Source organism: Acipenser ruthenus, chromosome 3, assembly GCF_902713425.1.
Source record: "Acipenser ruthenus chromosome 3, fAciRut3.2 maternal haplotype, whole genome shotgun sequence".
NCBI classification, from domain to species: Eukaryota; Metazoa; Chordata; class Actinopteri; order Acipenseriformes; family Acipenseridae; genus Acipenser; species Acipenser ruthenus.
This window is the reverse complement of record NC_081191.1, coordinates 43945970-43973526: the sequence shown is the minus strand read 5'-3', so window position 1 is coordinate 43973526 and position 27557 is coordinate 43945970. Positions and strand designations below refer to the sequence as shown.

The window sequence follows — 27557 nt, the reverse complement described above, 5'->3', positions numbered from 1 at the left end:
ATAAGATGCGTAAAGGCCTCATTTCCCAGGCCAAGCAAGGAGAATGGACGAGAGTGTGGAACAACGCAAGATCGGCTGGCGAGATCTATGGACAATGGAACAGAGCAGGATCAGTTTCTTCATCAGGTCAACATGATGTTCTCCCATTACCACAGAACCTTAATCTATGGGTAGGAGAGGATCAGTGGTGTTCTTTGTGTTCATTGCCAGCTACATTGACACATTTTGACAGGATGTAAGGTGGGTCTTAGCCAAGGATGGTTTACTTGGCGTCATGACCAGGTGCTGCGATGTTTGGCCTTAGCTTTGGAAGACAAGCGCAGCATGACCAACAGGTTGCCACCAATTCCAGCAATATATGACACAAGAAGAACAACATTCCTCTGTCCAGGGGAGCAACCACCAAGAAAAGATATTAAAGCCAAAACTCGTCTAGGACAACTGGAAGCTGCTAGAGACAGGAAAATGCTAGCAGATGTTGGACAACAGCTTATTTTCCCATCTGAGATTGCCACCACTGACCTTCGACCTGATATTATCTTGTAGTCTGGATCACCACGCCTTGTTCACCTGGCAGAGTTAACAGTGCAATGGGAGGATGCTGTGGATGAGGCGTGTGAAAGGAAGAAACTTCGGTGTGCTCAACTAGCTGCTGAAGTGGAACAGAGAGGATGGAGAGTCCAGATTTACCCAGTGGAGGTGGGTTGTCGAGGATTTATGGCACACTCCACAACCCGGTTTCTCAGAGAAATTGGGTTCAGTGGTCAAGAGTTGCAATGCATAGTGAAGAACTTATCTGAAGTCTCAGAAAGGAGCAGCAACTGGCTCTGGTTGAGATGAAAAGATTCTGGTTGGGGATGTCAAGCACAGTAGAAAGAAAGCAACATCGATGTAAAAGAAAGTACGTAAGCTGGGCTTAGCTGAGTGGAGGACGGAGGGGGGTGATGCTGGGATGCCAGAATCACTGTCAAGCCCTCTTAAGGTGTCGTGGGCTAGTCAACGAAACACCAAGGATGGAAGGTGCTCACTTGAAGACCCCAGAGATGTACCCTACTCAGCTCAGTCCAGACGGTTGTCATGCTGATGCACTAGGAAGGCCGCACCAGCATTGCAGCCGTTGGGTGTGCTGATGCGCCAGGGAGAGAAAATACGTTGATCCCTGGAACCAGCATTATACTTCAGTCATCAACATCAGGCAGAAGGGTATCTACATCATCAGATGGAAAGAAACACAGATGGATCACATTAGTTTACAGTAAAATAAGCTGTGTCTTAGTTGGTGCTTATCTTGGCAAAGCTGAGTCCAATATCAGCATGAAGTTTTAACACCTACTCTCATGTAATGGAAATCATACATAATCAAGGTAAATTTACTGCCCACTGGTGTTTTATGAGGTTATGAAATTGCTTTGTATCCTGATTAGTGGTGTGAGTCATTGTATATTTTTATTTAAATATAGATGCTCAGAAATCATATCCTGCAAAGGAGTAAATTACACACACACAAAAAAAAAACTTTACACAGTGGAGCTTTGAGTGAGTAGCTCATACCCAAACGGCAATGAACAGTGATAACATATTGACTCAGATTATCAAATTCAGACTAACGAACATGAAAAAATACAGCGTAAAATGATTTACTCTAATTAGTAATAAGGTACCTTACTGTTGCAGGTTTCTTTGCGCTCCTGGTTGTTTGAATGTGTGTGTTTTTTAACGTCACGCTGCCTTTCTCTCCCTATAATCTGCACACTGATTGCACAAGGTATTTCCCGCCAGCAAAAAAAAAAAAAAGGTCCTGCCCAAGAATCTCTGGGCAGCCAGCTCGTTATCCTTCTGATCAGCTTAGTGTGCTTTCCTTTAGCTTTCAAAAACATTATATTATCACCCGAATAGATGACTCCTCTGTTCTACTGCGTAACACTAATTGAGAGAGTTGAGGCAGGGCTAAGGAAAGGGTTTAAAAATATCTAACCGATAGATTTTTTTTGTTTTCTCACTATTTACTATTTAAGATGTGTAAAGTAAATTACTAACAATTAATTAAGATTGGGTCATTTTATATGCATTCTGAGACCAAAAAGGTCAAAGTTCAAATTTCAGGGTAATGCATTTTAACAAGACAAATATCTATTTACATATTTGTTCTTAACCATTGTCACAAAGACGGCCGGAGTGGGTGGCGTCAGACCAGAGCCAGGAAATAAACAACGGAGACTTGGGGTTTTGGTAAAGCTGAGCGCGTGATCGCGCTCAGCATTTAATAATTAACAAACAGAACAGAAAATAAAAGGGTTGAACACAAAACACAGGACACGGCACTTGAGGACAAAATAAATAGACGAACAAAACGAACTAAACAGTGCACAGACAGACGAACAAAACACGGTGAGCAGATTTAACTATTATTTACTTTACACACATACCTCAGTCTCCAATCCCGTTCTCCACTCACCGAACACCCAACCCTGAGTGAAAGAAAATGTGTCTATATATACTGTTGTGCTGGGATTCAATTACTAATTAATTATTCACTTGAATCCCAGCACGTGAATTAATTCTGTGCAACCCCGTGCTCACATATTACATTTAACCAGCATGTGAAGTGATTTGTGCCCACCTCGTGCCTAAATATAAATCTACATTTTTAAATACACGTGAAACACAGACCCGTTTATATCCCGTGTACCAATGACTATACACCAACATTAACACACGCAACATACAACATATAACACACAAAATACACACAGGGGCGGGCACTTCGTCACAACCATTTATTGAAAAAGATGACTGTACATTGAATTTTGTTTTGTGAACTTTAGCAAAGACATACCTCATTGGTTTTTGCATAAAAAACCTTAGAAAAAAATAATGATATAAATTTGTCTGATTTCTTTAGCCTTCTATGGCATAAAGAAAAAAGTAATATGGTGACCTTTCAATTTTATAGATTTAAAACATCTGTTATTTGAAACAAAACAACAAAAATTGCATTATAATGATATAATTGATATTGATATAATGAATTATATGCAGTACAAAGCACTCGTGAGTAACGGTCAGTCAGCACATGATACAAAACACAAAGCAAAATGTATGCAAATTAGCAAAATGGTAATGATTCATCACGCACACGTGACCTTTCCTCAGGTGTCATTTACTCGCCACCATCCGTGTTTTCGTCATGTTTAAAATACCCTGAGCATTGTTTAATGTGTTTTAATTTCTGATTTCTGAATTGTGAGCTATTTCACTGAATGTTTTTCCTTCTTTATGCAAGTCAAGGTTGTTATAATAGTAGAAAACACTAATGGAGGCTTTGAGTAAATTGTTGATGCTCATAACGCATCAGAGTAGAAAAATGTTTTTGCACAGCAGTGTATCTCTACATATATTCGTATACAGTATATTCTTGTAAGGCTAAGGAGGGTCTGACAGAGTTGAAATATCACATTGTCGCATGATTTGAATGGATTGATGGAGGCTGTTCAGTCCCGGCACTTAGATTTGAGCTTATCTGGAGAACCCTAAGTGAAGGCAGATTTAGATAAAAATTATCATGACTCTATATGGGAGCAAGTGAACTCAGAACCACTCAGAATGGTGGCAAATGCCATACTATTGAAAAGGAAAAAAAAAAAAACGGTTTAATTGACATTGAAGTGTGTTACTAATGCAAGGTGCTATACAGTTGTTTTTAATGTTATACAAATAGTGCCAATGATTATCAACTACAGGTGCCTTATTATGCCCCCTCTAAGTTTCATTGCACTGCTGTGAATGGATTTCTACAACATCAGCACAAAGTGGCCTTATTTACTTGTAACCTGTATGACCTTTCTTTTTCTAAACCAAACACACTGGGCATTTTGAATGTACTGCAGCAGTAACTGGGGACTACAGAAACTTACATTATTTTAAAGTGTAAGCCATTTTTCATACTGAAGATCTTTATGGATAGTGAAGAACCAAGTTTGATTTCTGGGTTTGACATTTAGGCATAGACATAGTAAAGATATTTCCTTTTTAAATAAGTGTATTAGTATTAGAATGTGAACTTTCTGATGTTTTATCTGTTTAATAGCTTTACTCAATTCCTCCTCTCTGTGTGTGTGTAAAGAAAATGAAGCATGATTCAAAATGTAGACTAAAAAAGCCATAATTATAGCCTAACTAAGCACTATGCAACATGTACAAGTTCAGTAATCCTACACAGGTTATGTAAATTTCAGAAATATCAAATACATTTGTAAATATTTGTATTCCCTTTGCAGGAGGCTTATTGGAAGGCAACACGACCTTAACAGATAACAAAAACAATGATACATCACTCTGCTTGGGATGCAGAAGCAGTTCCAGCTCTGGAGCCAAGGCTGAAGAACCTTTGTTGCGGGATCACAAAGAAGGGGGCCCAGAGGCCTCCACTGGCTCAAGTTGGCCGACTGCCGGAGAGGCCTTTGTCTGGGGCTTATGGGGCACAAAGGAGCTGGGGGAGACCTCCATCCCCCTTCCCCGAGAAAGCCAGGAAGAGCTGGGTAGTGGCGACCAGCTCTTCAAACCCTCGGCCAGCACTTCTTTTGGGGCGAGCTCCACCACTGCCCTCTTGAGGCAAGATGCCACCACCATAGGTGTGATGAGCAGCACTGAGATCAGCCAAGACTCAGCAGAGAAGGAGCACCTGATTGAAGTGTTTGGGGACTCCATCGGCGCTGGAGCCGAGCCCAGCAAAAACAGAGACATCCAGAGCCTGCCGACCCCTAACACTACTGAGATCCGTCTGGATTTCAAAGGGGATGAGCAAGTGATGCTCTGGGGTGGCCACACAGACTCCCCTGCGCAAGAAGCTGAGGGGGACCTGGATTTCACTTTATTGGATCTGGGCATGAAGTTTAGAGCCCAGCCAGCCACCACTCCTATCACAGACACCCTGGCAACCACAGATATTCTCAGCGTGGACTATTATGACCCTTTCGCGGATTTGGACCTGGGAGACGCTCCATTGCCCAAGACATCCTCTGTGTCATCGGCCCGTGAGGTGCTTGGTGAGCCCTCTTCCTGGACCCTCCCTGAAGACTATTTCACTCCCTATGATGATTCCTACCCCTCCACTACAGAGGTGTACCCTGAAGAGGACGAATACATCAAATCTGACCTGGAGGATGAGAGTGACTACCGGCTCACCACTGTGCCTTCTGACCCGTGGATCCTGCTCCAGGACAGGGGCACGCTGCCCCCCCAGCCTGGCCTGGACCCCCGTTCTGAGTCCATTGTCACGGAGGATGTGCAGCCCAGTGGCTCCGATGAAGATGAGGCAGGCCAGGCTGTCACACAGCTGCCTTCTGGTCAGGGCCCCAACGTCAACAACAACAACAGCTCGGAGTGTCGGATGGGGTACGTCAAGCACAACTTCACATGCAAGTCTGTCTGTGACATCTTCTCCAGCTACTGCTTGAATGGAGGCCAGTGCTACCTGGTGGAGAACACAGGAGTCTTCTGCAGGTAAGGAGCAATTCCACAGGGAGCAGGGGCATTTAGATGGGGATCTTTAAATGAGGTAAAACTTTTAACTATGCAATCTCATTCCCCAAAGTAACCCAATCCATATCTTTGGGTGGCAATGTGAAATATCTAGAAAGGGTAATCACTTTAATCAGGACTGCTTCTCTTTATGCTTTACGGTACATGCTTGTCTCGCAGGAGGCACTATAGGCAATTATAGAATTTTTTGGGGGTAATGAGGAGTCTATAATGTTTCTAAAGCACCTGTAGAATTAGTGGTAGGTTCAGTGGTAGGTTACAACAATGTATATTCACACAACATAATTGTGTACTGCAGACAAATTGTCCTTTAGTAGATTTCAGGTTTTTATTAAACAGCTTTGTACCCCACTGCCTGTTTTCCTGTAGGAGTCTTGTTCTCTGTCTGATTTGCTGCATCATTTTCTGTTTAAGTTGTGGAGCAGTGCTTTTTTTCTATCCCCTAGGGCAGGGGTTCCCACACTTTTGATGGTCACATACCCCCTTTCAGACCTATCAACTATCTGCGAACCCGTAGCTTACAGGTTTATATTTTAATGTTATTTGTAATATATGCTTTCATAATACACATATTATACACATACACAATAACACACACAATATAAATTACTATAATAATATAATTAACGCTTCTGATTTTCGGTTTTAACCGATAAAACCTAATAACCTCCCCCCCCCCCCATACAAAAAGAAAAAATGTAATCGATGTAAACACCGGAAAAACACTGGAAATAGTGACTCAATTCACGTTGATGTCATCACCACTTTCCATTAAACAAAAACCTAACCCATAAAAAACAAAAACAAAATTTAAACCCAAATGGAGACTTGTTTGCGGATATTTAAACTGTATTACAGTTAAGATACGGAGGATTTAAAACAGAATTGCATATTGTGGCGAAATGTAAAAAAATGCCTATACACAACAACCCCATGACAATGTGCCCGTTGCCATAAGGATTTCGTTGTGGAAGACAGCAGAGGAAAGAAGGTACAACTTAAGCGTGCAAGTCCTGTCCAGTATACTACTATTATGACAGAAAAAAACCGCCCAAGCAATTTGGAAAGTAACCGAAACAATACATTCATACAGTATATAAAAAGCGAAAGCCCCGAAAAAACGATTTACGCAAAACTCGAAAATAGCTAAATATAATACATATAATTCAGACTGTACGGTGATTGGTGGTGAGGGCTCTGTATGTCATTGTCTCTGTATCTTTGTTCTCATTGATACCTCTTGGAGGTTTGCAATAAACATGCGTGCCTAGGGCCAAGAGTATGTAGCTGCAGAACGAAGGCTCCCACAGCGTAGCTCACACAGGGTCGCTCACACAGGGTAGCTCCCACAGCGTAGCTCACACAGGGTATTGTTCACAATGCGTTATAAAGTCTTATGAGAATGCAAAAAAATAAATAAAAAATGTTTGCCATTACACAATTTGTCCCGCGTACAACAGTTTGGGAACCTCTACCCTAGGGGGACTTTTAGAGTCTCCGAGGTTTATTGATTAGTATTACACTTACTTTATAGTAAGTGATTTACTAGTGGTTGGCAGGGATAGGGTTAATTCTTATCCCTGCCAAATACATGTGCAGAATGTAGCCAGGTGTTGATTGAATTATTAGTTCTCAATCAACCCTGGCCACATGGTATTTAAGGGACCTAAAGAACTCCATTTAGGGAGAGAGCCTGTGAGAGAGATACATGCTCCTGAAATGGTTGTTTAAAAACCTCACTGTGATAGCACTGCTTGGGTGAGGGTTATTTTGTTTTTTTCATTTTTGTGGTACGTGATTGTTTTTGTTACAACCTTTATTTTGCTCTGTGAGCTGCGTTTTGTTTTCTTATTTTTTTTGTTTAATAAACCTCTGCAGCAGCGCTTAAACTGAAGGTTTACTGTCTCCGAGTCTCTGTCCACCCAGCCACACTGTCGCAGTGTCCTTGTAATTGCAGGCTTCTATAATATCATTTAAACCCTTCCTCCTGCTTAGGCTGCAGGAATTCATCTTTTATAGCCATGTGAAAAGGCAATGGTACTGTAGCAAGCTATCCTGAATAACACATAGCTCATAGCTTTCTGTAAATGTAATCCGGTAAAGGAATAACAGAGCTCTACCGTCTCCTGAGATTTTGCTTGTGGAGATTTTACTGTACGTTTCTGACAGTCTAGGCAATGCTTTAATTTAGAGGATTTGTTTTAGTTTATCAAATGTTAACATCAAGCTTACTAACATGTTAACAACTGTTCATTTTGTTTTAGTAACAGTCTAGTAACCTAATCTAATTTTATTTGCAAATCACTACTACATTAACATATTAAAAAGTGTGTTTTAAATAAATGTAACCCCACATGACTGACTTGAGGTTCATAATCCCTAAGTAGGGATATGCTGTTTTCTGAACACTTTTAACTGACCTTTTTATTACTTTATAAATAGGTTACTATAAATTAATAAATCATTAACAAGTAAACTTCTAAACTTAAAATAATGTGTGACCATCAACTCCAGTAGGAAGGTATCAGTCTCTTTTTAGAAATGAAATGAGCTCATGTATTGTCTACTGGCAATGTCAGCGTCTTTCAATTCCTGCCCAGTAATGTTATAATCTGCCGTTGCTGGCTATGCCTTTGATTTAGTATTTTTAGTTTTCATAACTCAAGGGAAGAGGTGGTTTCTAAAAAGGTTTTAAAGTAGAGCCAATTTAATAGATTAGAACTGTGAATTGTTCTTTTAAACAACAGTCATTACAATTCATTACTTTCAATATGTGTAATTAATTACTTGCTAATTACAAATTAGTAAAGAGACATTAATCACAACCAGGAGTCTTTTTCTGCAGTGAGATCTTTACGACAATGCCTAATCTAACTGTGATTAGATACACTTTAGAGTACATATACTGTAGCTAACAAAATCGTACCAGTAAATCTTCTCTACTATGTAGTACCCTGTCACAAAGACGGCCGGAGTGGGTGGCGCCAGACCAGAATCAGGAAGTAACACACAGAGATTTGGGGTTTTGGTAAAGCTGAGCGCGTGATTGCGCTCAGCATTTAATAATTAAACAGAAAATAAAAGGTTTGAACAGACAAAAACACGGGTCACGGCACTACACGCCAAAATAAAAAGACAAACAAAACGACTAGACACTAACACACAGGTGAAACGGAGACGAACAAACACGGTGAGAATACACTTATTATATTTATAATTACGCTTTTACTCCTTCTCTCTCACCCGTTCTCCACTCTCTGAACACCTAACCCCGACTGCATGCTACGTGTCTCTATATATACTGTTGTGCTGGGATTCAATTACTAATTAATTATTCACTTGAATCCCAGCACGTGAAGTAATTCTGTGCAACCCCGTGCTCACATATTACATTTAACCAGCACGTGAAGTGATTTGTGCTCTCCTCGTGCCTAAATACAAATCTACACTTTTTAAATACACGTGAAACACAGACCCGTTTATATCCCGTGTACCAATCTCTATACACCAACATTAACACACGCACGCAACATACAACACATAACACACAAATGCACACAGGGGCGGGCACATTGCCACATATACCCCCCCTTGTGCGCAGCACACATGGCCTCAACGGCCACCTCCCCCCTTAAAAATCCAGCAGTCCAGGCCAAAGTCTCGGGCTGGGAAGGGAGGCTTCCAGGGGCCCACAGGTGGCAATGTTGCCAGTAGCCAGGCTGCTACTGGCCATGCTGTCAGCAGACGTGCTGACAGCTCCCAGACTGACTCCTTCAGCAGGGGCAGTCCTGGCAGCGGAAAGGCTGCTTGGGGGATGGTCTCCTGACCTCCCCTCTTCTTCGTAGCCGGCAGCTCCCTCTTCCGGGGCTCCGGCCACAGTCTCTTCTGCAGCACAAGTGCTGCAGTGGGAGCAGGTCTCCGGACCTCCCCCACAATCTCCGGCAGCGAAACTGCTGCAGTGGGAGCAGGTCTCCGGACCTCCCCCACGATCTCCGGCAGCGAAACTGCTGCTGGGTTTGGTGGTCTCCAGACCTCCTCCCCCTTCTTTGTGGCCGACAGCTCCCCTTTCTGGGGCTCCGGCCACCGTACTCCCCGTGGTGGAAGTACGGGAAGCAGAGACAGCTCCTGCTGTTCTGCTTCTGGCGGTGGTGGAGGCAGAGGCAGCTCCTGCTCCTCTGCTCCTGGAAGTGGCAGAGGCAGCTCCTGCTCCTCTGCTCCTTCCGGTGGTGGTGGCGGAGGCAGAGGCAGCTCCTGCTCCTCTGCTCCTTGCGGTGGTGGTGGCGGAGGCAGAGGCAGCTCCTGCTCCTCTGCTCCTGGAGGTGGTGGAAGCAGAGGCAGCTCCTGCTCCTCTGCTCCTGGAGGTGGTGGAGGCAGAGGCAGCTCCTGCTCCTCTGCTCCTGGAGGTGGTGGAGGCAGAGGCAGCTCCTGCTCCTCTGCTCCTGGAGGTGGTGGAGGCAGAGGCAGCTCCTGCTCCTCTGCTCCTGGAGGTGGTGGAGAAAGTGATACCAGCAGGCATTTATCCTCTGCTGGTGGGGGAAGTGATACCAGCAGGTATTCATCCTCTGCTGGTGGGGGAAGTGATACCAGCAGGCATTCATCCTCTGCTGGTGGGGGAAGTGATACCAGCAGGCATTCATCCTCTGCTGGTGGGGGAAGTGATACCAGCAGGCATTCATCCTCTGCTGGTGGGGGAAGTGATACCAGCAGGCATTCATCCTCTGCTGGTGGGGGAAGTGATACCAGCAGGCATTCACCCTCTGCTGGTGGGGGAAGTGATACCAGCAGGCATTCACCCTCTGCTGGTGGACAGGGACCCAGCAGGCATTCACCCTCTGCTGGTGGACATGGCGGAGGCAGAGGCAGCTCCTGCTGCTCTGCTCCTGCCGGTGGAGGTGGCGGAGGCAGAGGCAGCTCCTGCTCCTCTGCTCCTGGCGGTGGTGGAGGCAGAGGCAGCTCCTGCTGCTCTGCTCCTAATGGAGGAAGTGGTGGAGGTGGCGGAGGCAGAGGCAGCTCCTGCTGCTCTGCTCCTGCCGGTGAAGGTGGCGGAGACAGAGACAGCTCCGGCTGCTCTGCTCCTGCCGGTGAAGGTGGGAGCAGCGTGTAGTCTCCTGACGACGGAGGTGGGAGCAGCGTGTAGTCTCCCCCTTTTTCAGGGGACTGGTGCTGCTCTGCCTCTCTTGCAGGGGACTGGTGCGGCTCTGCCTCGGAAGGGGAAACCAGCAGGCATTCTTCCTCTGCTGGTGGAGATGGGGACAGCAGGCATTTTCCCTCTGCTGGTGGAGGTGGGACCAGCAGGCATTCTCCCTCTGCTGGCAGCTTGGTTCCTAGGGTTATGGAAGCCCCGACTTTCCTCTCTTTGGGCTGTGGACGCACCGACTCCTCCCTTTTGGGCTGTGGACGCACCGACTCCTCCCTTTTGGGCTGTGGACGCACCGACTCCTCCCTTTTGGGCTGTGGACGCACCGACTCCCCCCTCTTGGGCTGTGGACGTTCGGGCTCCCCCCACTCAGGCGTAGGACATTCGGGCTCCTCCCACTCAGGCGTAGGACGTTCGGGCTCCTCCCACTCAGGCGTAGGACGTTCGGGCTCCTCCCACTCAGGCGTAGGACGTTCGGGCTCCTCCCACTCAGGCGTAGGACGTTCGGGCTCCTCCCACTGAGGCGTAGGACGTTCGGGCTCCTCCCACTCAGGCGTAGGACGTTCGGGCTCCTCCCACTCAGGCGTAGGACGTTCGGGCTCCTCCCACTCAGGCGTAGGACATTCGGGCTCCTCCTCCCCTGGCTCCTGCTCTGGGCAGTCCTCGTCCTCATGCCCATAGGCAATGCACATGGTGCACCAACTTGGCTCCCTCTGCTTCCTCCTCACTTTTCCCCCTCTCTGCCTCCTTCTCCTCACCTTCCTCATTTGGGCTGGTTCCTCCTCCTCTTCCTGGAAGGGGCAGACAGCCACTGTGTGCCCATACACCCCGCAGGCAAGGCACCAGCCTTGGTCCTCCAACCTGCCGAGGAGCTCCTCCAGCTCACTGCAGCCGTCTCTCCAGTTCCAGCCTTCCATTGTATTTTGTTTTTATTTATTTATTTATTTATTTTAAATCCAAGAAACTGCGGTTCCTGCTCTGGCCTGAGTCCTGGAGGCGCTGTCGATCCCACGCAGGACACCACGTGTCACAAAGACGGCCGGAGTGGGTGGCGTCAGACCAGAATCAGGAAGTAACACACAGAGATTTGGGGTTTTGGTAAAGCTGAGCGTGTGATTGCGCTCAGCATTTAATAATTAAACAGAAAATAAAAGGTTTGAACAGACAAAAACACGGGACACGGCACTACACGCCAAAATAAAAAGACAAACAAAACGACTAGACACTAACACACAGGTGAAACGGAGACGAACAAACACGGTGAGAATACACTTATTATATTTATAATTACGCTTTTACTCCTTCTCTCTCACCCGTTCTCCACTCTCTGAACACCTAACCCCGACTGCATGCTACGTGTCTCTATATATACTGTTGTGCTGGGATTCAATTACTAATTAATTATTCACTTGAATCCCAGCACGTGAAGTAATTCTGTGCAACCCCGTGCTCACATATTACATTTAACCAGCACGTGAAGTGATTTGTGCCCTCCTCGTGCCTAAATATAAATCTACATTTTTAAATACACGTGAAACACAGACCCGTTTATATCCCGTGTACCAATGACTATACACCAACATTAACACACGCAACATACAACATATAACACACAAATGCACACAGGGGCGGGCACATTGCCACATACCCTCACTTCATAGATCTCACATTTTCCTATATGGAAGAGGCAGATGTTATGTTAAACATGTATTTTATTTTCAATGCTATTTGAAAATGAAATTGGTGAACTGTGGCAAAGTGGTTAATAGTGTGCAGGTGCAGGTGATTAAAGAACAGACAGACAATTGTAATCCAGGTCCAAAGGTTTGTTTTATTTGTTTTTGTCCAGTGCCTGACGGCAAAACAAACAGTAAACAATAATGAAGGTAAGTAATACAGCAGCGTAAGGTAAGTAATTCCTGGGTTTGCCCCGCATATAATAGTCCTGTTTTTATTATACACCCACACAAAACACAAAACACATACACAAGTCTGTTAGTGCATGAATTAGTGCTAGTGGTGCAAGTACAGTTATAGTGATACGAGTGCAGTGCTGTTCCGGGTTTGTGCTGGCCTCTGGCGACAGCTCCGGAACATGCTAGCTGTCTAGTGAATACAAACAAACAAATAGACAGAACACAACAAACACTCACGATTATTTCACCAAACACAGGTCCTTCCAGGTCACTTGCTAATAACCCAAACAAAGGAACAGATTACAATTCTCCATCCCCTTTTATGATGTCACACGTGACCCCTTGGTAAATGAGTGCAACCACCTCTCCAATCTGCTGCTGCCACATTGTTTCCCTTCCGGGTCAAAGCGTTTTTACAACGGAGTCTCGCCTTCATCCAGACTGGCCGACTTCCCAACCCTGGGAAAGAACTCAGACCAGCCTGTCCAAAGAATTCTGTTCTCGCTGCTTAGTGCCCTTACAGGTCGGGAGGGAGATTTACAACCAAGAATATTGTCTTTCTGTCACATATCCCACTGCTCAGACTGGAGCCGAAGGAACACTCGGCTGAATCTACCTTTCCCATTACTCCACCCTCCCGGGAAAAATAATCCGCATTTTGGTGGTCTTTCCCCGCACGATGTACCATGTGGTACATGAAGGGCTGCAATGCCAGATACCACCGAATTATCGGGCATTGCTATCCTTCATTGTGCTTAACCACTTGAGTGGGGCGTGGTCTGTGACAAGATCAAATGAATGTCCCAGCAGGTAGTATCGTAAGGAGTGAGTAGCCCATTTGATGGCCAAACACTCCTTTTCGACTACGGAGTAGTTGCGCTCCTGAGGGAGCATCTTTTTGCTGAGATACAATATTGGGTGTTCTACTCCGTCTACCTTTTGGGACAAGACTGCACCCAAACCCACATCCGACGTATCAATGTGGATAAATCTCTTTGTGAAATCTGGTGTGATGAGAGTAGGGGCCTGGCAGAGTCAAACGCCCCCTGACACTCAGCTGACCACTTAATTAAACTTGGAGCACTCTTTTTGGTGAGGTCAACTAAAGGGTTAACCACTGTGGCATACTCGGGGATAAAGAGGCGGTAATAACCGGCTAATCCCAGTAGTGACCTCACCCAAGTCTTGGTTTTGGGGATCACCGCATCTATCAAAGCCTGGATTTTGGTGACAACAGGTTTCACCCTTCCATTCCCCATTAAAATCCCATATATTGAGTTTCTTATTTGGTAAACGCACATTTTTGCAAGTTAGCTGTCAGCCGGGCTACCCTTAGAGACTGAAGGATGGCTGTAACCCTAGCCAAATGCTCTTGGCAGGTGGAGCTGTAAATAACCACATCATCAATATACGCTGCTGCATATTCATGATGTGGGAGTAAAACCTGGTCCATCAGTCTCTGAAAGGCAGCGGACGCACCATGTAGCCCAAACGGCATGGTTTTAAAGTGAAACAGCCCTTTTGGTGTTGAAAATGTGGTTTTCTCTCTAGAACTGTGGGTTAAGGGGATCTGCCAGTATCCCTGTCAAGTCTAGAGTAGATAAACTTCACCTTTCCCAGTCTATCTAGAAGTTCATCGACCTGAGGTATAGGGTACGCATCGAACTTGGCAATAGAGTTTACCTTCCGGAAATCTACACAGAAGCGGGTGTGTCGTCTTTCTTGGCCACTATTACAATAGGACTGCACCAGTCACTCCTGGAAGGTTCAATCACTCCAAGTTCGAGCATGTCCCATACCTCTTTGTGGTAACTGGTAAGGTCTCTCTCGTACTGTGACACCTGGTGGAGAGATAATGTCATATTCAACTAAGTTAGTCCTGCCGAGCAAGTCAGAAAAAACATTGCTGAACACCTCAATAAGCTTACACAGCTCCCGTTGCTGATCTGGAACCAATTGTTCCCCTATCGAAAATGATTTTAGTGCTAGGAGTCTCTGGACAGTGGCGTAAGTCATCCTCTATTATTGCCTGGGGCTATTAATAAGACCTCCCTTGCTGCCAGGGCTTTAATAAATTTACTTGATAAATTTCACATTCATTACAGCGATCAGGCTGTCTAATTTCATAATTCACCTTTCCTATAGCCCGAATCACTTCATATGGCCCCTGCCATTTAGCACATAATTTCGATTCTGAGGAGGGAAGCAGCAGCATTACCTTGTCTCCTGGTCGAAAGGTTCAAATTAATTCATTTTTATTGTAATGCTGCTGTTGCCGGTGCTGAGCCGATTTGAGGTTGTCCTGGGCCAAATGACCGACCAAATCCAGGCGATCTCTCAGTAGGAGCACATGCTTCACTACGTTTTTTGGATGAGCCTTTGTACTCCTCCCACCCTTCTCTCAACAGATTGAGGATGCCGTGAGGCTGTCGGCCGTACAAGAGCTCGAAGGGGGAGAACCCTGTCGAACTGCGGCACCTCTCTCACTGCAAAAAGGAGGTAGGGAAGAAGCGATGCCCAATGTTTTTGCTCTTGTGTTACAAAACATCTCAGCATCTGCTTCAAGGTCTGATTAAATCGTTCCACCACACCGTCTGTCTGTGGATGATAAACAGACGTCCTGATGAGACGTATTTTTAATATTTGATATACCTGCTGTAACGTGTTAGACAAGAAGTTGGTCCCATGATCAATCAAAATCTCCTTGGGGATCCTTATACCATAATCTGCACTAACTCTGTGGCTATTGCAGCAGCACTAGTGGACCTCAATGGAACTGCCTCTGGGTGTCATGTTGCATAATCTACCACTACTAATATATGTGTATACCCAGAGTCAGAAGGTAGCAAAGGGCCCACAATGTCCATTGCAATAAGTTCAAAAGAAGTGGAAATAATCGGCAGTGGAACCAAAGGGGCGGGGCGCACTCGACCCGGTGCTACTCACAGGCAGTCTGGGCATGTGGCTACATATTTCAGCACATCAGTATGAAGACCTACCCAATAGAATCGAGCCAATATCCGCTCCCTTGTCTTGTCAACTCCGAGGTGCCCTGCAAAAGGGATATCATGCGCCAGCCTGATGACCTCAGTCCGACAAGACGGGGAAACCAATAATTGTGTTACAGGCTGTCCTGTGCCCGCGGCTAGATTTACTCTATACATAGGGCTTCTAATTTTTGGTTTTAACCGATAAAATCCGATAAAACACCCCCGATACAAAAAAAATTAAATCGGTGGATAGCCAATAAACACCGGAAAACACCGGAAAAACTGTGGAAATGATTAATCTATTCACGTTAACTTTACCCTTTATCCATTAAAAAATAAAACCTACTACAAAAATAATAATAAACACATTTCCCAGTGCTGCTGGGCAATGTCTCTTTCTGAATACTTTAAACCCGCCCCCAACTACTGAGTGACAGCACTTTCCTGCATTTCTATTGGAGACTTTGCTGGCGAGATTTAAAACCTGATTACAATCAGGAATGGAGGCTTGTTAGTGGGATTTAAAGATGTAATACAGTTAAGATACAGACGATTTAAAACAGAATTGTGGCAAAATGTATAAAAATGTCTCCAGACAAAAAACCCAGAAGAATGTGCCCGTAGGGATTTCGTTGTGGAAGACAGCAAAGGAAAGTAGGTAAAACTGTGCAAGTACTGTCGAGTTACTATACATGTTTTTTCTTTCTTTTTTTTAAATAAATTTAGTCGTTGCCAATTATTTTTTTTTATTATTTTCTCCCAATTTAGAATGTCCAATTATTTTTTAGGCTCAGCTCACCACTACCACCCCCGCGCTGACTCGGGAGGGCGAAGACGAACACACGCTGTCCTTCGAAGCGTGTACTGTCAGACGACTGCTTTTTTACACACTGCAGACTCACTGTGCAGCCACCCAAGAGCTACAGTCGGAGGACAACGCAGCTCTCGAGCAGCTTACAGGCAAGCCCGCAGGTGCCTGGCCAGACTATAGGGGTCGCTGGTGCGCAGTGAGCCGAGGACACCCTGGCTGACCTAACCGTCCCTCCCCCCCGGGCGACGCTCGGCCAATTGTGCGCTGCCCCCTGGGAGCTCCCGTCCACAGTCGGCTGTGGAATAGCCTGGACTCGGACCGGCGACGTCCAGGCTATAGAGCGCATCCTGCACTCCACGCGGAGCGCCTTTACCAGATGCACCACTCGGGAGCCCCCAACATGTTTTGACAGAAAAAAAAACCAAAAAAAAAACGCTCAAGGATTTTGGAAAGTAACCGAAAACACTAATTTCAAACATTATATCAAAAACAAAAGCCCCGAAAAAAAACAATTTACATAAAACTTGAAAATAGTTAAAAATAAGCACTGAAAAATACAATTAATAAAACCCGAAAAACAGAAGCCCTACCTATACAGTAATTGCCCCTTGATACTGAAGTGTGGATATACTAGTGCCCCAGCACCATCAACGTCCTTACCTTCAATAGACTGGACCTGCCCCCAAGCATGCACTACTGATGGGTCATTATGTTGGCCCCACACTATGTCTGCGCTTGAGTACCACATGTCCGATATATTGAGAGGGAATGGAGTAGCGTCTGTCCTGGATGGCCCAGTAACCTTGCCCTCTCGGTCACACTGCGTTCCAACTCCCTTTGACTGGCGTTTGTTACCATCCAAGCGCTCTCCCACCAGACCCCAGCCTTGTCTTAGTGATGCTCCCTCCCATTTTGCGGTCCTTCTCTCTTTATTGGTTTTTCTAGGACGGAAAATAGGAGAAAACATTTCGGCTTGAAAAGGAAACACATCACCAATTTGTTCCTTTTTCTTTTTTTCTGCCACGTTTACGTTTGCGGTCGAGACTACCATTCATTTAACCAATTCTCTATAATTTGGCCAGTCTCGACCCAGTATTATTGGGTGTGTTAGCCTTTCTGCCACCCCAACTACCAACAAATATACTTTTAGGTGAGGTATGTCGCCGTAGCTCCATGGACGCAGGAGATCGCTGCCTGGCCTCGTGGCTGCCACGACACACCGCCCAAGAGAGCTGCTTTAATTAACGTCTGCTCACACCCGGTGTCCACTAATGTGTGGGTTGTCACCTTGCCTAAAACTGCATTAACAATACAAGGCCCCTCCCGACCATTTTCCTCGCAATTACCCGCTCCAAATGCCCAATTGCACGCTGCCACGTCACACTCCATTTCCGATGGGCATGACCTGGCCAGGTGCCGCTGTTGGTAGCATCTAAAACATATAGGGGAGAAGGAGGGAACATTGGTTATACATTTTTCTCATTGCTGGTATGGTAACGGGGATGGGGTAGCAGCGTTACCCCCACTGGGGGCCAACCTTGACCTCCATGAAGAGGAGGCAAGGTTGCCCATTGGGGCCGGAGATCTAGGAGGTCTCGGTCCCGGTGTTGTAGGTGGAGCAGAGAGAGGAGGTGGTGTGCCGCTGCTCCGGTGGACGGGAGCTGTGGCCAGGTTGTTGCGGGCTGAGACCAGGGAGAACTCTGTTCTCGCTGCTTAGCACCCTCATAGGTCGGGAGGGAGATTTACAACCAAGAATCATTGTCTTTCTGTCACACGAACGTATCTTGCTCTCTTTTCCATGATGTAAGTCTTGTTGAAGGAAAGCAAAAGGACACCCTTGAGTTGCTTCTGGGAGTCCTTGTAGGAAAACAGTTCTAAATGTATTTTTTTTTTAGACAATGACTCTTCCTGAGTGGATTTTTTAAAATATATATTTCTCCAGAAAAAAAAATAAAAATAAAAAAAACTAAACATTCTAAATGTATTTAATTTATTTACTTAAAAATAACTCAAACTTCCAATGACTAGACGCATTGGTGTATGCAAGCCAGTGCATTGTGTTTTCAATGGTGACTTAATTCCTTCTTGCAACTTTAAAAAGTTGTCCAGAAGTACAACATCGAAGAGCGTTCAATAAATATTCTTCTCCAACAGCTTCAAATAAATTACCATTAATAAATCAACCTCACCTTTACTATAAAGTGTTCGTTTTTCATATAGGAAAATCTGAGACCAACAAAATTATAGCAATATATATTAGTTAAGATTTACTGGAATTATTTTGTTAGCAACATATGCTTTAAGGACTGTTTTAGAGAGGCTTCATTAAGGACAGTTTTTAAAAGCCCATTTTCATTGTTGGTTCACAAAACCTTATTTTCAACTGTTTTAATGAGGTTATGAAGTCTTCTCACTGTTTAACCTAAGAGAATGTTTATACACATCCTTAAAAAAAGTGCTTGAAAAACATTTCTTAAAATAGTTTTGTGATAGAGGTCCTTTGCATCATTTCAGATCTGATCAAACCTCAGTGTTTTGCCCCCCCCCCCCCCCCCCCCCTCTACCCCTGCTTTTCTATCAGCGAAGTGACTGCACTGTAATATTGTCACACTGCTGTTTATTTGATTGTGAAGTGGTTCCTGAGATACTAGAGTGGCTGTCCTGGAGAGCTCGTGTCAGTTCAATTAAAGAAGCAGTGCTGTTACAGAGTGACATGCAATCAATCATCTGATCATCAGTCTTGTCAAAAAACCCAATTAAAGGCGTTGGGTCATCATCCGTGTCTGTGTTAGCCTTGTTCAGGTGCATTTAGCATCTAAAGTCTGGTTCACACATTGAGATGTATTGAAACACATTTTTTTGCAAAACATTGTGCCTAGTGAAGTGCTGCTTGTCGAGTGAAGAGTACTGCTCTAATTCGATGCCATATCCTCTTGGAATTACAGCCAATCATTTGCAGAGCAACAGCCATGTGATTAATGGGGTCCCATAGTCACCAGCAGCTGGTCTTCTAACCTAAATAAGCAGCTGTGCTCAGGGAATGTATTTGGGCAAAACTAAGATCAAAGACAAACCGGTCTATCGCTGAACCATTACCACTTAGTTCATGGTAGGTGGTTTACACGTTTTCAGCTCAAGTGATTCAAAGTGATTTTGGAAACTTGACTGGGTGCCATGAACACTCGCTTTACACTGATAACTTGCATTGGAGTAAATATTTATAATCTCCTTTTGTAAGATTTAAGGAATGACTTTTAACATTTTTCTCTACCATTACCAATAGCAGTTAAATAGATATTCCTATGAAACAACAATAGAAGCCGGCAGTGCCACCACTTGTTGACTCAAACTGCCTTGCAAGTAGATGACTAGAAATAGACCTGCTGTCCTCATTAAAACTTGCCATGACCCAGAATAGGAATGACTTAATGTGTTACTTAATGTTTAATACTGGAGTGAATTAAACTATGATAGAACAATATTGGCTAGATTCTCAAAGCTATTTACTTCACATCATCATTAGCTTTTTTTTTCCAGAAAGACCAAATAGACCCAATACAGTTACTAAACCAGAACCAGAAACTCTGAGTTTTAATTTAGGGGCTTGCACTGTAAGCAGTCTTAAGCTCTCTTATTTGTTATGTGCCAGTGATAATTTAGTGTAAAGAGCACAGAGAATCTAACCCTATTTCTCCTACACAGGGCTTGCTGCTTGCCTCTATCAATAAGACTCGTTAACTACATCCTAGCTACACTGTGCTGCGCTAATCTGACGCTCTTTACTTTCACAGTAACAGGTCTTCATATAGGCGGGTAACATAACCAGGGAGCTGGCAGTGGGAACGTACAGTATGACTGGTATTGAGAGAGTGGGAAGTGGAAAAGCTGGCCCTGGCAGATGAGCTGTGGATCCCTGGCTGCTGAAGGAGAGAGGAGAGCCTTAGGGAGCTAGCCAGGCTTGACGGGGCTTTGCTGGGATACAGGTCTGGGGGCTGGTTGTGACTCAGTAACAAAGTGCTGGAGCTGAGTGTATTGAGAGCGGGGGAGGAGGAGGAGGAGGAGGAGGAGGAGGAGGAGGTAGCCCACTGAACAGTCACAGTTACTGCCAAAGAATGGAATCCAGCCTCCTCATCTTCTCCTACATCCCTGTATAGTCATATTGAAACTGTCTGCACATCTGTTAGCTACACTAGTATGCTATATTTAAAAATCTTCCCATAGAGAAAATGCTACAGTATTCTGCAGTAGTGGCTGAAACACCATAGTTTATCTGGAGAATAAAAATAAAGGTTCACTTACCAGCTACAGCCTCTTCATGGTCCTCTCCATTATCATCCTTTTAGACTAATTGCTAGTAGCGTGACAAGGATCTGTACTTCGGTAATTCGGAGTTTAAAATAGAATAAAATATAAAACTTGGTCCGTAACAGCTGATATCAAAGAATTGTGTGCATGTGTATCTTCCCTATTTTAATTAAACAATCTGGGTTGAAATGACCGGATTTCCAGGAATCCTGAGTTTACCGTGACCTTCTGAAAGATAGCAGGTAGCCAGTGTTTGGGTGTCAAGTAGACTGTAACTGCCAAACACAAGAGATTGCTCTGCAGTTGATACCTGTACAAGTGGAAGGAATTCACTGCAGGAACTAACTCAGTCGAGCATCATAAAATCTTTTATGTCTGCTCCGCAAAGCTGGTCTCCTAAACTAGAGACTCTGGCCTGATCCTCAATAAATTCCTCTATACTATGTTGTGGACGCTGACTTACCTTTCCATCAAATCCTTACAGAAATGTATTTACATTATTTTTATAGTTAAATGTAGTTTGGCAGGGACGATGGCAGGGACGATGTTTGCTTCTCGTCTCTGCCAAAATACCTCTGTGAGAATGCGTGGTTGGCAGCTAATAATTTATTGACAAATTGGCTGTTGAGCACGCTCATTAAAAATCCCATGCAGAATGTGATCGAGGGATAAATGAGGTAAGTGACAGCCAGTTAATCCCTCGACCACTATAAAAACCAGCAGCTTTTGCTGACCGAGGTTGAGAGTAGTTAGGAGGAACGAAGCAAGAAGTAAGCTAAAAAGACAATTACTTCATGTGCTGGTTTTAAATCAGCATGATGCTTGTTTTGGTCAGTGTTTCATTAGAATATTTGTTTTGGCCACCGTGCCTTTTGTTTTGTGTAAAGTGTTTTGTTTTGTTTATTATTTATAATTTAATAAAAAGGAGTGCATTGGCGACTTACCCCGCAGTACTTGTGCTCTTGTGCCTGTGTCTTCCTGATCGGACGTCACCCAAAAAGCTATCCATGACACCAAGGTATTCTGCAAACTTGGCAAAGTCTGAGCTGTGGAATGCCATAGGCAGAGAAGATTTTGTCTAGTTTTGGTAGAACTGCTTTGGCAGATGATGTGGTCACAAAACATAAGTAGTCATCGATAACAACTAGCAAATGCCTTCCAGAGGTTAAGTTGCAGAAGGATGGTTCGGTAGGTTGGACATTTGTATTGGAGGTATCCTGTGCTCCAGAATTGCAGCTTGGCAAGAAAGGCATGCCTTGATGCTGTGCTCTACTTGGAGGTCTATACCAGGGAACCACACTTTCTCTCTTAGTAGTTGCTTGATTTTCACTAGCTCTTGGTGTCCTTTGTGAGCTGAATTGATGTGAGTCCATAGTTGTGTTTGGCATGGCGAGTTTCGTATTTCTTAGCAGCAGATTACTTGAAGTGACAGTGAGTTCATGTCTTATTTTCGGGAAGGATTTGAGACAAATTTGGCAAGCAAGTGACAGGTGCGGTGCTTTTGTAAATGTGTTCCATTGTCGATTTTGTACCGTCTTCATTGCATGTTGTAAGCAAGTCAGTGTGGTCTTGAATCTCTTGTGGAGACGTGGCTTTCGGGATAGTGTGAGAGATGACAAAGTCTGTGGCTGCGCTGAGAAATAAGCTGCAGGGTTGCCCTTCCCAGGCCGATATATCACTGTGTAATCGTAAGATTGCAGTTTTAGTATCCATTGTTCTATTCGGGTAGGTGGCTGAAAAAATGCATTTTGAACATCGGTTGTAGAGGCTTGTGATTGGTGATAACTGTAAAATGGCATCCATACAAGTACAGATGGAAGTGTGTGCATCCCCACACAACAGCAAGTGTTTCTCTTTCTGTTTGGGAGTAGCACTGTTCAACTGGTGACAGCGCTTTGCTGGCATAAGCAACAGTAGAGACATGACCTTGAGATCTGACTTGTGTCAGGACTGCACTGAGGCCAACACGTCAATGCTGATTTCAGTAGTTTTTGTTGGATCAAAATAAGCCATTACCAAGTTGCTACTGAACGATTTCTTGAGGCAGGCTAAGGCTGTTGTATGCTTTGCTGACCAGTCCCACGGCTAATCCTTCTTGATGAGTTCTCGGAGCGGTTGTGTTATGGCGGCAAGGTTTGGAATTAAACATCTCTTAGTATTCATCTCCTGAGGCATGCAGATAAGCACCCTTGAATTATCTGAATCCTTACTTTCTTATCTACATCAGTAAACTCACACGATGCTTCCATTCTGCGCAGTGAGTGGTATTCATCCATGCTTTACCCTTGAATCTGATGGGCCCGACGCAATGTGTCTACCTCAAAATCAACATTCTTTTGTGGAGATAAATATTTTGTCAGTGCATCTTTGGCCTTACTGTAGTCATCGTTATCAGCAGTGTCACTTGTTTTATTTGGTTGTTGTTGTTTTTTTTTGGTTTCAGTGGAGCACAGTGTGCACACCGTTGCAGCAAATATTTGTTTATGTTTCGGGGTTTTTTTTTTTTTTTATTGGTCCGGTTGTTTCCTTATTGCCATTGTGGTGTCTTGCTATTTACTTGCAGAGAATGAGATGGACACCATGCTAGGTTGAACTATATACAGGTTTACTGGGAGTACTGTACAAATACAAATGCAGACATGTTGTTGGTTTGATATCAATATGTAGAATCGCCCCTGTGGGTAGAGTGGGAGTGCTATACTTCCATACAGTTACATGCAACATATAGAGCTGGATAAGAAGGTTATTTATGGTTCAGGTCTGATGGGTTCAGAAACCCAGGCTTTAGTGTGTTGTGGAATGCAAATAGGATTCATCGGGAGGGTAAGAGGAGCCAGGAGAACCCAGGTTCAAATCCTGCCCATCTTCCTTTGGAGGCCCCAGAGCGAACACCATACGTTCAATTTGTTAAATGACCTATTACATTAGTATGGTTTTAACGTACACCACCTGGGATTTATGATGTGTTGTATCATTAGAATGGATATACTGCATTTAAAAATGAGTACAGGGTGAGTACTCCTACCTTCCTCCTGGGATGCCTTTGCAAACGATCTGTTTGTAGCGCATATGGCTTTTCCAGCAAATATAATTTTAAATAAATAAATGAGTAATCATTTACAGAATTATGAAATCTAATTAACATGTTTTTCCAAATCCTTTATTCATTTGTTTTTCATAATTTCTATCCAAGCACTGTTTCATTATCAGATTGCTGAGAAAGCATTAGGCAGTCCGCACAACACTGTAAAGCTGGAAAGTGAACATCAGTTCTGGAAAGTGGCAAAGCCATAAACATTGTAGAATTCTGCAGAACAACATTTTTCCCTTTCCCTTAATAAAATTGAGCAAGCATGTTGCAGCATTGATCAATATTTTCCATGCTTAATCTTCATTTAAGAGAAACAAGGCACTTGAAAGCAAATTTGAATGATAATAATAGTATCATCTCCCTCCTGACATCTTTACAGTTAAAGATTCTTTCCACACTGAAAAGTGTTGTCACAGTCCCCATGGAAAACATGCAATACAGAGGAAGCGCCACTAATAGAGGTTCCTAGGAATCCAGGTGTCCAATAAAGATATTTATACTGATGTTGCTTTATATTGCTAAATCATTATCTGACGGCTGAGGAGAGGAGTTTCCTGCAGCCAGCCTGACGCTCCCTGCAGACTACGACTACGATCTGCCTCGTAATAGGAGGAAGGCTGGAGGGATGACAGAAGCAATGCAATGCAATGAGAGAGAGAGAGAGAGAGAGAGAGAGAGAGAGAGAGAGAGAGAGAGAGAAAGAGAGAGAGAGAGATTACTTCATTACTTGCCTTTTCCTGAAACCCAAAACAACATTCCAGAGCTTGTTGGATGCCAATGCATTTAGAGTATGGATTTTTTTTTTTTTGGATGTACCACGTTTCTAAACTGGAAGCCACAAGTATGTCACATGTAATAGTGGTGAGCTTCATATATTTAACTGTATTGAGGGTAAGCACTGTGGACTGGGAGCAAGATATACAAGCTGAATGACAAGCTTAGACTCATAGAGTGGGCACATCCTGTTGTGTAACAATAGCTAATAAAGCAGGATCCTACTTAGGATCCCCTTGTGCGTTAAATTTGTCTTTAATTCCCTGTTTTATGGCGGTGTTCAATCAAGCTCTCCATATGTTAACATTTGTTTTTTGCACGTCTGTTTACGCAGTGGCCGTGCTTTCCTATGCCCAGAAGTTTGGTTGAATAGTGCCATAGAACAGGGAGAAAACCAGATTTGAATCCTGCTGCAAATCTTGCAGTGACTCGGCACAAAAATGTGTTTTTGATTGCCTGCACTGAAGGGCCCTTTGTGGGGTGTGAGTTCAGTGTTCTTCCGTGTTGTGTGGAAGCTGTGTGTCCCAGCGTGCTGTTCTTCTCGCTGGGAAGGAGACCAGGGGCCCAGTGGGAGTAAATGAATAGAAGCCCTGGTCACTGGCACTCTATAAGGGAATATGTGATACCTGACACTGCAGCTGGAGAACTCTGCTTTCTATGGAAGGGAAAAGATATGAGGGAGAGTGTAACAGGGTGACGTTACATATGTGGGTTGTCACTGAATAATACTGAGGCAGACACAGAGCATTGGGTGTTGACACGCTGCACGGGCGCGCAGATTTAATAAACACAAGTGCTGTCACTAGGGTACCAGCAATGGTAGCCCTAGTGTCACATTTAATAAAGAAAACTAAACTAAAAATAAAAGTTTGCCACACAAGCAAGCTCTAGTCCCACTAAAAGGAACGTCCCGCTCCAGGAACCTACTACACTACACAAACCCTCTCTACACTGTTTGGGATCAACAGCCCCTAAACTGACCTACTTCTGGGCTCCCGGAGTCCCTGCATCCTCACAACGACTCCGGCCTCTTCAAATGGACTTTTCATACAGCCTCGGCTGGGCAATGCCTTTGCGAGCATTGTCTTGGAGTGGAAGGGTTTCGTGTAGTAGTTCTCTCCATGGACACTTTCCTCTTCAATGTAAACACAACACCTGTCTGTGTAGTATGACGGTGCAGTCGCCTTGAGCTGTGGCACAGAGGCCATTTGAGCTCCACACAGCCTCCCTGGGCATGCATCCAGCCAATCAGGACCTGCTGATCAACTCAGCACCGGACAAGCCTACCTGCTCAATTAGTTGCTTAGCAACGCGTCTCCTGTTGTGCATTTCAGCTGCTTCCATAAAGGCACACATGCACTATAGAACCAGCAACAGGATTTTCCTGTCACAGGGAGATTGTAGCTTTTAATATACAATAGGTCTGTACCACCAACATACTCAAGAGCAAAATGCATTATATTAATTCAGAATATTATACATGCTGACACATGATGTTAACTATCACAGGTAATTCCCTTAAATGTTTTCCAGATGTATAATGTTGAAATAAAAAATTTAAATGGGTCTTCAAGAGTGAAGCTTGTTTTGTTGTTCTCTCCCTCAGCAGCCACATCAAACTTTCTACACCAGCTCTTAAGCAAGGCACAATGACCATTCTCTGTTCTGACTTTAATAACAGTACTTCATATAAACAGTAACATATGACTGTGTCGTTCAATACTAATATATTTAACTGTTGACAGGGATATAGACATAAAACACAATTTTGGATTTTGGACATGACACAAGCTGGTCTGTGTCTGTCTGTGAGAGGCAGTCATTGAGCCCTTTTCTCAATGTCTGTGCTGACCCTTTGTGTATGTCTGTTCCTCAATGTGAAGCAGTGTATCATTTGTGTGTCTGTGTATCATAGGGTGACCAGACATCCCTGTTTGACTGTGACCATCCCTGTTTCCCATCAACTGTCCCAGTGTCCCAATATTTTTCCCAAACCCTTAAAAAAGTCTTGCCTTGCAAACGCGCAAGATAGCACTCTTTACATAATTTACATTCAATCATAATCATAGTCAATCATATTGAAATATGGCTCCAGGGCTTTAAAAGAAAAGCTACCAGCATATCCAAGAATACAACATTCGCACAGAATGTCTTAATATAGTTAAAGTTATTATTCTTGAATACGCTAGTACCATTAACAATGAAAGCTAGTGGAACTGAAAGGCAGGATAGAGTCAATTTGCTCGCAAGGTGGAAGAGCAGAGAGTTTTTAAGAAAACGAAACACTGGATTACAATGAGTAAAATCACCATATTAAAGGTTAATTGAGATTTTTTTTTTAAAAAAAAACTAAAAGAAAGCAAGAAAAACAGACTTGCCAAAGTGTAACAATTCCTGTTTCATGTTGTAAAGCACAACCAGAGTTCTAGATCGATGGACTGTACATCTAAAATGATTCACAAGTTCACAACGGATCAGCTCCACTTGCAATAGAAGAACTTAGTAGTGACTTAAAAATCCACTGTCATGAAAAGTACTGCGGTAACCATATAGGTAGACCAAGCTTACAGTATATATACGGTATACATTTATGTTTATAATGCATTAAATATGTCCTATATATATATATACATGTGTGTGTGTGTGTGTGTAGTAGAATTTTCATATGAGTTACTATACTAAATTAAAAGTATACAAAATGACAGAGTAAAAATAGCAATGCATTTGGTATAACATAGTTAAACGTGTCCACAAATTGGAAAGGGAATGTGCAGTGGTTGTGCAGCAGTCAGAGGTTATTGTTTTATGCTAGTTTAATAAAATAAAATAAAAAAAAACAGTAATAGTGATAAAATAAGTATATTTAAAGAAGCATTCTTAAAAAATAAAACAGTATTTTTAATCTATGAGCTTTGGAAATCTGCTCACTCTAGTGTATTACAGTGTCTCTTTGTGTCTCTGTGTGTCTCAATAGTAGTGTGTCTCTTTGTGT

The 27557-nt window shown here is 43.8% G+C and overlaps 1 protein-coding gene across 3 annotated transcripts in view; it reads left to right on the top strand.

The window, feature by feature from the left end:
* LOC117435451 (chondroitin sulfate proteoglycan 5-like) overlaps positions 1–27557 on the top strand; it is a 79542-nt gene that overhangs the window by 10420 nt on the left and 41565 nt on the right. For all 3 annotated transcript variants that reach the window (XM_034058607.3, XM_034058606.3, XM_059012978.1), the window contains exon 2: positions 4278–5502. In XM_034058607.3, the coding sequence (XP_033914498.3) occupies positions 4278–5502 (1225 nt within the window). The remainder of the gene's footprint in view (positions 1–4277; positions 5503–27557) is intronic.